This window comes from Sceloporus occidentalis, unplaced genomic scaffold (genome assembly GCF_023333645.1).
Source record: "Sceloporus occidentalis isolate IW3139 unplaced genomic scaffold, rSceOcc1.0.p SCAF_26, whole genome shotgun sequence".
Lineage (NCBI taxonomy): Eukaryota > Metazoa > Chordata > Lepidosauria > Squamata > Phrynosomatidae > Sceloporus > Sceloporus occidentalis.
Genome location: NW_028317006.1, coordinates 8178934 through 8191368, shown reverse-complemented (window position 1 = coordinate 8191368; position 12435 = coordinate 8178934). Strand labels below are relative to the sequence as shown.

General features: G+C 39.3%; 1 protein-coding gene across 2 annotated transcripts in view; it reads left to right on the top strand.

The window, feature by feature from the left end:
• LOC149300119 (ras-specific guanine nucleotide-releasing factor 1-like) overlaps positions 1–7701 on the top strand; it is a 34411-nt gene extending 26710 nt beyond the window's left edge. For both annotated transcript variants that reach the window (XM_089485695.1, XM_089485694.1), the window contains exons 22-27: positions 521–605; positions 1107–1304; positions 5266–5345; positions 6063–6180; positions 6555–6623; positions 7609–7701. In XM_089485695.1, the coding sequence (XP_089341821.1) occupies positions 521–605; positions 1107–1304; positions 5266–5345; positions 6063–6180; positions 6555–6623; positions 7609–7701 (643 nt within the window). The remainder of the gene's footprint in view (positions 1–520; positions 606–1106; positions 1305–5265; positions 5346–6062; positions 6181–6554; positions 6624–7608) is intronic.
• The last annotated feature ends 4734 nt before the right edge of the window (positions 7702–12435 follow it).

Below are 12435 nucleotides of genomic sequence, written 5' to 3'. Positions count from 1 at the left end.
TTGTATACGCGTATTGCGTAGATGTCCCCCGCCGGCCTCGCAAGACACCCGGGAGTCAGCTCCGGTAAGTCGGGGGGCAGAGGAGGACAGTGGCAGCATATCTCGGGGAGGGAGGAGGACAGTGGCAGCATATCTCGGGGGGGGGGCAGTGGCAGCATATCTCGGGGGGGACAGTGGCAGCATATCTCGGGGGGGGGACGGACAGTGGCAGCATATCTCGGGGGGGGGGACGGACAGTGGTAGCATATCTCGGGGAGGGAGGACAGTGACAGCATATCTCGGGGGGGGGCAGAGTGGCAGCATGTTTTTTTGGTGCTTTTTAAAGAAAAAAACTTTTTCTTTAAAAAAGCACCAAACTTTTAGGGTGCGGCCTATATACGGGGGCGGCCTATATCCGAGCCAATACGGTAATAATAATAAATTTCATCCCCACTCGTCCATCCTCCTAACCTCAGACACTGTATATTTACATTACACTTCCAGTTTTACAAATAATGATTCCTTATCCCTTTCACCACAGGGAATTTTTTGGCCAGGGTTGGATGAAAATGGAAAAGTATGAGCGAACTCCGTATATAATGAACACCAGCAAACACTTTAATCATGTGAGTTTCAAGTTTACAAAATCATTACTCGTGGAAGAAAGGGAAACTCCGTATTCCATGGCATGACATTGTGAAATGAATATTTTATTTTTGCAGAGAATAATCCCATTAAAGTCACCCTGATTGTTTTTGTTTTCTCTGGGTCAGTAAAGCTAGCTGTATTTGCTCCACTGTCCTTGCCTTGCAGAAAAACAAGTAGTGCTTTACCTGCTTTCATACAGAAGTTATTGAGTTTAGCACAAAGGAAATGTAACTCCATTGACACTTATTGTTGACACCCTGAATAATATCCTTTCCACATTCTTTATTGTGAATTTTATCTGTTTACTTTTTCATTGTATGCAGAAGCATTCTTTTGCTGAGCGTTTTATTATACGGCAGAGATAGGTTGGGAAACACTTCAGTTTTGGGATAAAAAATATGACTTTTTCACATCATTGGGATATGAAAAGTTGTACCAATAAAGGTAACTCTACCATTCCATTTGGCAATGTATTGTAGATGAGTAATCTGATTGCTACTGAAATTCTGCGAGGTGAAGACCCAGTAACTCGCGGGTATACCATTGAAAAGTGGGTGGCTGTCGCCGATATTTGTCGATGTCTTCATAATTACAACGCAGTTCTGGAAATCACATCTTCGTTAAACCGCAGCGCTATCTACCGGCTCAAGAGAACCTGGATTAAAGTATCAAAACAGGTACTAGCCAGACACGTGTTGCTCTCTGTCTCCGGAATAGCACTTACAGTATACATTTACATTATTAAGTAGAACTAGTTACCTTTGTGAATTGCACGTTTTATAATCTAGTATGTTTATTAAATATATTAAATGGAATTACAAAAATTATTTTTTTAACTTGTCTGCTAGATTTTGCTCATTATAGGAATGTCATCAGCCCAATAAAAGCTGTATAGATGACTGATCCTTTTTAAATACAATGGTGCTGACATTCCAGTAAGCAGCCTTCATGGATCATATTTCATAGAGAAGGCAAGATCCCAGTGTTAATGCCTCCATCTGGTTGTAACTTGGGATTCTGTCACTAGTCATCAACGTAGAATTAGCTTGGTTTCACATAGCAAAGAATGCAAAAAAAACCAGAATGTTGCAGAATCTTGTAATACCTTTTTTATTGGACTAACAGTATTTAAAATAATAGACGAGCTTTCGGGAGTCCTCCCTTTATCAAGTCAAAAGCATTTCTGACCAAGCAAGTGAAAAACACAGTTTAAAACTGACCAGTACATGTTCTGATACAGGGTTAAAACGGGTTAAAACAACATGGTAGAGAATTTGCAGACAAAAAACTAAGAGGGTCGTAAATAGTAAATAGTGGCATATACTGCACAGATAAGGCTAGGGGGGGAGAAGGGGTAAGCGTGTAGGAGAGAGAGACCAAGAGAAAGAGAAAAAAAAAAAAAAAAGCACAGGTTATAGGAAGTTTTGATAGTGTGCTAAGAAGCTCAAATCCACATTAAGTCCTCTGTTTTTACAATCATAAAAATGTATCATTTTGGCTTCAAATGTCTTTCTTTCTTGGCTGTTTTTGAAATGACCTCTCAGTGTTTTGATTTTAAGGTCATGTATGGAGTGACCGGTTTGGGTGAAGTGGTGCCCAACTGGAGTGCAAAGGTTTTCTTCACCATGATGATTGATGGAGTATCTGTGCAGATTCACCCTTTTATTGAGTTGCTGGCAGGTTTCACCGATGTAACACCCTATAGTACATTTGGTGCATTGAATCATGTATACAACATTTTGTGAAGTGCATGAGTATGATCCTTTAATATTGTATGTCTTGTTGTTGTGGGTGGCTGTGTTGCTGGTACAGATGTGTTGGCAAAGTTTGCATCTGGCTTTGTTGCATGGTTTGCTTCCATTATCTGTGTGTGTTGTTTCAGTATGTAGTTTGCTACTCACCAGCTTTTGTTTGAGATTAGCTGGTTGTCTGAAGGCCAAGATGGGGGGTTCAGGGAAAATTTCTTTTAACACCACATCCTCTGCTAGCATTGGCTGCAGATCCTTGATGATTTTTCGGATTTCTTCTAGGGCAGGATTGTATGTGGCTACTAGAGGTATGCGTGAGGATGTTTGTTTGTCTGTGTATTGCAACAGGTGTTCACGTGGTGTTTGTAGGGCAGAGTTAATTTTATTATTGATGATCCTAGGTTTGTATCCCTTTTGTTTGAGTGTCTCAGACAGTGTTTTTAGATGCATGTCTCTGTCATCAGTGTTGGAGCAGATGCGGTGGTACCTGGTGGCTTGGCTATGGATGATGCCTTGCTTTGTGTGGGATGGATGGAAGCTGGATTTGTGCAGGTAGTTGGATCGGTCTGTGGGTTTTCTGTATAGGGATGTATGTAGTGTGTCCTTGTTTATTGTGACAGTTGTATCCAAGAAGTTTACACTTTCTGTGGAGAAGTCCATTTTGAGTTTGATAGATGGGTGAAATGTATTAAATGCGTAATGGAACTTTCTGAGGTTTTCTTTTCCGTCCGTCCAGACAATGAAAATATCATCAATGTAGCGATAATATTTGTAGGGTTTGTGAAGTTGTGTTTCCAAGAATCATTGTTCCAGGTCAGCCATAAATAGATTGGCATATTGTGGTGCCATTCTCGTCCCCATGGCAGTGCCCATGGTTTGCAGATATATATTGTTGTTAAAACTGAAGTAGTTGTGTGTGAGGATGAATTCTATGAGTTTAGTAATGGTTTGAGGACTGTATTTCTGCTTATGAGTATGTTCTGAGAGGAACAGAGAGCAGGCCTCAATTCTATCTTCGTGTGGGATGTTGGTATATAGAGATTCCACATCCATGGTTACAAGTATGAAATTGGCAGGCAAGTTTGTAATTTGACTGAGTTTGTTAAGGAAGTCAGTGGTATCTTGTATGAAGCTCTTAGTGTTTTTAACAAAGGGTTTTAAAATATTTTCCACTAAGCCTGAAATTGGTTCGGTTAGTGTCTCCATACCTGTTATTATAGGTCTGCCTGGGTTCCCTGGTTTGTGGATTTTCGGAAGCATGTAGAATGTCCCTATGTTAGGATTGGTGGGTATGAACGTTTCCAATCCTTTTTGCTGTTCCTCTGGGACAGATCTGATCAGCTTCCTCAGTTTGGTAGTGTATTCCTTGGTGGGGTCTTTGATCAGTTTCTTATAGTATGTGCTGTCTGATAATTGTCTGTTTCCCTCTTCTATATAATCTTGGGTGTTCATAATAACGACTGCTCCTCCCTTGTCCGCTGGTTTGATTGTGATGGTTTGATTATTCCTTAAATCCTTGATTGCATCTCTTTCTATTGGTGAGAGATTAGCTCTATTTTTATTATGGTGCTGCTTTGTGACTAAGGATGCAGTTCTTAGCCGGAAACTTTCAATGTAGCAAACTACATACTGAAACAACACACACAGATAATGGAAGCAAACCATGCAACAAAGCCAGATGCAAATTCTGCCAACACATCTGTACCCACAGCCACACAGCAACACAGCCACCCACAACAACAAGACATACAATATTAAAGGATCGTACTCAATGCACCAAATGTACTATAGGTTGTTACATCGGTGAAACCTGCCAGCAACTCAATAAAAGGATGAATCTGCACAGATACTCCATCAATCATCATGATGAAGAAAACCTTTGCACTCCAGTTGGGCACCACTTTACCCAAACAGGTGACTCCATATATGACCTTAAAATCAAAACACTGAGAGGTCATTTCAAAAACACCCAAGAAAGAAAGACATTTGAAGCCAAAATGATACATTTTTATGATTGTAAAAACAGAGGACTTAATGTGGATTTGAGCTTCTTAGCACACTATCAAAACTTCCTATAACCTGTGCTTTTTTTTTTTTTTTTTTTTTTCTTTCTCTTGGTCTCTCTCTCCTACACGCTTACCCCTTCTCCCCCCCTAGCCTTATCTGTGCAGTATATGCCACTATTTACTATTTACGACCCTCTTAGTTTTTTGTCTGCAAATTCTCTACCGTGTTGTTTTAACCCCTGTTTTAACCCTGTATCAGAACATGTACTGGTCAGTTTTAAACTGTGTTTTTCACTTGCTTGGTCAGAAATGCTTTTGACTTGATAAAGGGAGGACTCCCGAAAGCTCGTCTATTATTTTAAATACTGTTAGTCCAATAAAAAAGGTATTACAAGATTCTGCAACATTCTGGTTTTTTTGCATTCTTATACACTGGACTAATACGGCTACCCCAAACTACAGTACATAGCAAAGAAAAACTCTGCCTTGTTTTACTCTACTGGAAGTTTCATCCTTTGCCATTTACTGTTTGGCACCTTGAATATCATCTAAGAGCCTCTTTTAATGTTAACTCTCTCTTAGCGTTTTCATTCCATGCAGAGCTGTTAAGTAAATCAAATTCATTGTTAAAGGTATTTGCAGTGCTCTCCGATCCAAACCTTACAAGTATGTACCCTTTAATAAGAATTTGTACCTATGCAGAACATCAGCTTTCAATGCGAGGTACAAATCGTTGTAGACTAATAGATGGGATAACATGTACACCTCTCCATTCAGTTTCTCTCCCTTGCACCATACAAGAATACCCTTTGTCCTTGCATCATTTACCCTTCTTTGCACCTGTTTGCAGTAATTAATCATAACATCTCGTAATTTTGTCACAGACTAAGACTCTCATTGACCGCCTTCAGAAGTTAGTGTCCTCAGAAGGCCGCTTTAAGAACCTAAGAGAAGCCCTAAAGAAGTAAGTTCAATAGCAGCATGATTATATTTACCTAATTCAGAGTGCTATGGCTAACTGTTCCTCTGCAGGAGAATGTATATGTTATAATGTACATAACATTCTATATCATCAAATATACATTTTTGGAGATCATACATGAACCATTGTGTGTGTTTGCTGGGCCAGCTCAACCATTTTTGCACAAAAAGATCACTGGGTGGTGAGTCAAACTGCATAGTGATGTTCAGAATGCTGAAATATGTTTTCCAAAGTATTTTTCACGTGATTATATAGCTTTCAGAAAAGAAAGGTTAGGCTGACCTGCAGGACAAGGGACAATTGCCCCTGGGCTGGTCCAAGTTCTTTACGCAAGGCCAGTCCAACGTGGTCAGGCTCACTATGGGAAGCAGTGTTGGTGCGTGTGTGAATACCTGTGTGTATGCATACATGGAGGGTTGCAGGGGCCAGGGGAGGTCACTTAGCTTTATTTGTTTCCCAGTTCAAAAAGTGTCAACCACTTTCCCGCAAGCAAGGAATCTAACGTATAATATAAACAGATATGGCATACATGAGGTTTTAGATATAGAATATATAGCAAAATATAGATCCCTTTTCAAAAAGGAAAATTTAGACACACAGGTGCAGAAATGGGATTCATGGTCCAGTTAGCGATATCACTATTTTGCAGCTGTTTTATTTCACAGCTTAATTCTGTGGTTTTTTTTTTTGCCTTCTCAGCTGCGACCCTCCCTGTGTTCCATATCTGGGAATGTACCTGACTGATCTGGCATGTATTGAGGAGGGGACCCCTAATTACACCGAGGATGGACTTGTCAATTTCTCCAAGATGAGGATGGTGAGATATTCATATATACAAAAGTAAAATATTACAGGAAAAGGATGAGAAAATATTTAGCTCTCCTCTTTCTGTAAAGTTCAGCAGTTTGAAGTAGTTGTCTCTTTATTTTGGGTCCAATGAACTTGGACTCTCAGTTGAGGGTCTATGGGTTCTGTAATGATCACACTGGTAAGTGTATTGGGATCTAATAATAACAAATGTACAACAGTTCACACCAAATGTCAAATACAGCTTGCTTTTCCAAAAAAAACTTAAAATTATTTAATGTATAAAGATAATAAATATATAATAATATATATAATATATTTTTCTTGCTCTGTGTTTGGCAATTCGGATATTTTCACTGCTGCTTATGTTTGTCTTGGTTTTAGATATCACATATTATACGGGAGATTCGGCAGTTCCAACAAACATCGTACAAGATTGAGCACCAGCCTAAGGTATTTTCACCCATTGTTTTTTTTTTTAAATAAAGCATTAGGCCCGCTCTTTGAAGAGAGCCTATCTGGCCTCCAGACAGACTACAAGCATCTTGAAAAAGGAGGTCCAATGGAAAATGGCATGTAGTAAACAGTAATTGTGTGTAGAATTGTAGAAAATTTGTTTTTTTAAAAAAAAAATAGACATGTAAATAGCTTATTTTTTTATCATTTAACAAAATGCAACGTGAGTGAGCAGAAGAAAAATCTAAATCAAATTAATATTTGGTGTCGCCAAACTTTGCCTTTTAAAACGGCATCAATTCTTCTGGGCACAAAGTCAGGAATTTTGTAGGCATTTAGTTAGATGTAATTATTAAACAATTATACCCAACCAGGTGCTCATGATCAACGTATTATGTAGGTTGAAACACAATCCTTAACAAAGTAGAAACAGTTGTGTAGGAGGAATAAAACTGGGTTAGGCACAGTTCCACTCACTAACAACGTGAGGTTGCTGAAGACAGTTTAATGTCAAATTTCATACACCATGGCAATACCAAGCACAGCAACAAGACACAAGGTAGTTATACCTCATCAACAAGGTCTTTCTCAGGTAGAAATTTCACGTTAGAGGTTTCCATGTGTTCTGTCCAAGCTCTTTTGAAGAAGCACAAAGAAACGGGCATGAGGACCATTCTTAGTTTACAGTATTTTTTCACATCTGCCTAAAACTTTTTGCACAGTGCTGTATGTATGTGTGTATATATATATATATGTATATATATATATATATATATGTGTATATATATATATATATATATATATATATATATATATATACTGTGCACAACTGATTAATAGCAAATAGACAACTTTCCCTTTTAATAATTAAAAACAAAACAGCAGTCTGTAGTTCAGTTGAGGTTTTTTACTCTTTCACAAAATGTCAACATAATTATAAAATCATTTACAGCATGTTATGACTGATATCACATTTGTACAGGTAACACAGTATCTCCTGGATTCCTCAGGAGTGTTGGACGAAGAAGGTCTTTATGAAGCTTCCCTCCGTCTGGAACCCAAACTCCCTACCTGAAGGTTTTGTGCAAATCCCCTGCCTGTATTATATTGTACAGACCCCCCATGCCTCTCGTCAGACCCCACTGTGCAGGGGTCACCAAGCAGGGGCAGAGATGTCTGTGTCTCCATCCATCCCAATAATCCAACTGAGGCAATTCCCACAGTAGCCCAAACCCAAGTTTGCCCCAAAGACATCCACGAAAAGAGGACCAGGGTGGAGATTGAGATAACCCTCAAAAGGAGCACTGTCCTACAGCCCAATAGACTGTGAAGGGTGAGGGCAGGATCAATATGCTACAGCTGCCTCCTATTGACTGGAAACTTGAGGAGATCAGAGCATTGTGTCCATGTGTGGCAGCTCACCACCAGACCAGCAACCACCTTGTGCTAACAACCTCCATCCTCAGCCATGCTTGAATGGAGTGGTTAACAAAGCAGTTTTCTCAAATAAATCTTTTAATGGCAAACCTTAATACAGAAGGAGCAGAAGATGAAACAAAGATTAATTAAGAACGATGGATATGATTTTGCTAACTGCTTGGGAGTAGAAGGTGTAATATCAATGAAATGGACCAGAGCTCTAAATAATATTATCACAGTCCCATAAAGAGATCGGAATGGGTGGGACTCTGCCTCTGTCTGGCAAAGCATATGTCTCTTTCAAATAGCACTAGCTCAGATTCTGCTCCAGCTATGTCACATTAATCCAGAACAATTAGTAGTTTTGTGATCATGGCTGCAAGAGCACAATAAATGCACAAGGGATTGAGGGAAGAGATCTCACAGCCTCCAGCTGATTGATGGAGCAGGTCCAGTAGATGCTATAAAGAATGAGAGTTCATGCAACTGGTTACTGGGAAGGGTCAATTGTTTATCTAGCATGGATCTAGTTTATGATGGAACTCTAGTTTGAAATGTTAAGGGAATCCACACCACCATTTAATAAATGTATGATCAGTTAGCACAGCATTAGGTATGTTGTATATTCTATCAACTGTAAGGAGTTTGCAGTTGAGTAGCATTTGGACAGCATGCTGCATATCACTGTTTAAAGGGTAGGTCAGCTGCTTATTTTCTAGGCACCTGGCGGTCGGCTTGGCAATGATCTCAGTTTGATTGCTGGTTAATGGTCAGTTGGACATATTTCTAGTGGACGATGACAGGTTGTTGACAGGTAAGGTGGCTGGTTAAGACGGAAAATTGCAACACTTTGGTTTCTTGATTTTTTTGTACAATTCAGTGTTTCCTAATTACCTCTCACTAAATAAATCTTTTATCTCAGGGTTACCACCAACCAAGCCTGCTTATTGACGCCATTTTGTTCACGGTGGATATATCCAGCATAGTTAAAAGCATCAACCCTTGTCTCTCCCAAAGGTGCAATAACTGGTTGTTATGCAATGCTTATTGTATTGAGTGCTGCAGGCATAGAACTGCATTGTATATACCAATGAATTAAATATGGAGCTTTTCAAGATGTATCGACAAAATGAATATCCTGACCTATTTGTAGCAAGTGTGTGAGTGGGGAAATCATATAATATAAAAAAAGAAAACTAAGTCTTGGATCTGGTCAGGGCCAAAAACTATGGCTTCCTCTATGGTGCGTGCTCCTTCACTTTAAGACATCATTGCATGGCATGGAACAATCCTTTTTTTTTCCTTAATCAATAATTTATTTTTCATATTTTTAACACTTCTGAATTAACTGATATTGTTTAATTACATCAGTAAGAAAGAAAGGGTACAGATATAATTACAGAACTAGATACAAGAACTTGAGTTCAATCCTGACAATTAGATTTTTGTTTGAAGCCCATTTTATTGTTTTCAAAGTGTTTACTGGGGTGTTGTTAATCCTACAATTTCAAACAGTAAGCTGTGTGTTTGTGTTAATGCATACTTTATGACTGAACAGTGTGCATGTGACTGGTTGATGTGTACACAAGCGGATGAACAAAGTGTTGGCCCTCAGAAAATTTTAAATCCTGGTTTACATTTATATTACCTGAGAATTGTAAAAAGAACACTGACCCGGCACTTGACCCGCATATTTTCTTGTAGTGTGTTCACATTTGTTTAAAAATATATATATTTCTACACTAATATCTTTTCAAATTCCGTTAAGCACTTCATCGTCTTTGTTTAACATGAAACCGCATTATTGAAGATTAAAATAAACTGTTGAAGTCTGATCCTGTTTGATATAGGAATGAGAATGAAAGACAGGGTACTGTCCTACCTGTGATTTTTTTTTCATTACAAAGTCAATGGAGGCTACCTTTTTTTTTTTCTTGAGTGGGCAGTTTCTACAAAAGGAAGCCTCCACTCCACCCTTGTATGAGCCAGTGTTATTTATAAACCAGGCAATGAATCCTTCATTCATGGTAAAAACATGGCAGTAAGTCCCTTGGCAAAAGTATCCATACTAAGTGATGGATGTACGTGGTGCCCAAAGATTTTAGAGTTTACAAAATGTTACCATATTTATTTGAACGTTGACTGTTTATTGGTATTTGGATCCTTCTTTTTCATTTGCACGGAAATAGAATACTGAAGTATACATTATGTAAACAAACAAGATCTCGTATGTCAAGGTTTAAAGATACTATACTCTTAGTGGTTTCCGGCAGCTGGAAAAGTATAATGGAGCGTGTTTCTGACAGCTTTTAGATGGCGAATGCTTCAGCATAGCGATCAACGCATCAGGACAGCTGGTACACACTACAATCAAAACATTCTGTACGCCAGTGCTGTCTGAATTGCACATGCTCCACAACACATCCCGGTGCTGGCACAGCTGAAGCACACTTTTAGTAATCTGGCTGCATTACAAGTGCAGTGTTTTCTGGCTGCCATACATTGTATTCAGGCTGCAGGGTTCCAAAAGCTGGAAGGCTAAAACATGTTTCAAGCACCCGAACACATGTAAACAGGAACATACTTCAGTTATCATGGTAAGGTGTAATGATTCATTGTAAGGTGGTTGGTGTCATTCATTTTAATGCGGTCAGAAAAAAGGTTAACTTTTACACAATGTCACCCATCTCTGCATCATTAGTTTTCAAACGCTATATATATGATATATTATAAATCCTAGACATACTGGCCTACATACGTTGTATAACCAAGCCGCCCTCCCAACTTGGAGCTCCTGATTAGTCTGTCCCTAAAGCAACCTGTCTGTCAGACATACCTCTCTTGCCCTATAGCTTTTCCTGGGACGTATTAAAACAAATGACAAAACGGAATGCCCATAGACTATAATGGAAAAATAAAAAGTCATTTTTAACCCCTTCGCGACCTTTGCCGGTTCAGGACCGTCATAACAAGAAGGTCACTAAATGACCTTTGACGGTCCTGAACCGTCAAAAAATTAAATAAGCTTAGAAAGTGATCAAGGATCACTTTCTTCGCTTAAACGGCCTTGCTGCAATGCCTCGATGTCGAGGCATTCAGCAAGGCCGAGATCGGCATCGGGGGCCATGCCTGGCCCCTCCCCGGGGCGTCAACAGCCGCCATACATTGTATGGCGGCGGACGCCCGTTTTAAAAGCGTTTAGGAGGCGATCAACGATCGCCTCCTAAACTTAAATGGTGTCGCTGGAATGCCTCGATCAGGAGGCATCCAGCGACACCAAACACTTACCTCTGGGTGGGCTGTGACCGCTCCGGAGAGCGGTCACAGCCGCCGCTGCCGGTGATCTTCGCCATCAAGCAAGATGGCGGCGGCCCGGGAAATAAAACAATAAAGACGAAAAAGTTCGCTAGAGGGTCTCCAGACCCTCTAGAGAACTGGCTCCACTTGCTGGTTGAATACAGGTACTGCATTCAACCATGCAAGTCAATGGAGCCCAGCTTTCCAATCACTATGTGATTAGTAAAATATTCAAAAAAAATAAAAATAAATAAAAAATGGAAAAAAAAATTTAAAAAAAATGTGCTAACATTTAAAAATAATTATGCAGTGATGTCACTAGATGAACCATCCAGTACCAGCAAAATGTGTAAAAAAAAATATAAAAAAAGTATTAAAAAAATAAAATTAAATTAAAAAATAAAGTTTATTATTTTGAGCAAGTGCTAAAATTTCTCAAAAATCTCAACAAAGAGTTAAAATAAAAGCACTTCAAATACCCAAGGGGTGTCTAATATATAAAAAAAATGGCTGATGGGGTAAATTGGAGTGGCCTAGCTCAAAGATAGGGCATAGGTACAGACTGACCAAAATGGAGAAAAAAAGCGCACTTCCCAAATGTGGCATTTTAAATCTGAAACAACCCGACAAACCCATGCATGTCGGGTATCAGTGCACTCAGGAGATGTTCCTGAACACACATTGGCGTGTTGTTTGACAGTGGCATATACCAGGACCTGTATATCTATAACTAAAGTACAATTTGTGTGAAAAAAAAATAAAAAAAATTACTATTACAAAGTTTGACAAAGTGTAGTTCTATAATTGGTGCATGGAAAGGGTTAAAATAACAGCATTTGGAATACCCTGGGGTGTCTAGTTTTCAAAAATATATGGTTTGAATGGGTTAAATTGAGTTAACCGGCTTCAAAGATATTCCAAAGAGGAGAGGGAGGCACAATGACCAAATGACCACCTGAATTACGCATGCCCCAAAAGTAGCCTTTTACCAGCCAAACAATCTGACAAACCCATGCATGTAGGGTATCGCTGTACTCAGGAGATGTTGCTGAACACATATTGGGGTGTTGTTTGACAGTGACATATACCAGCA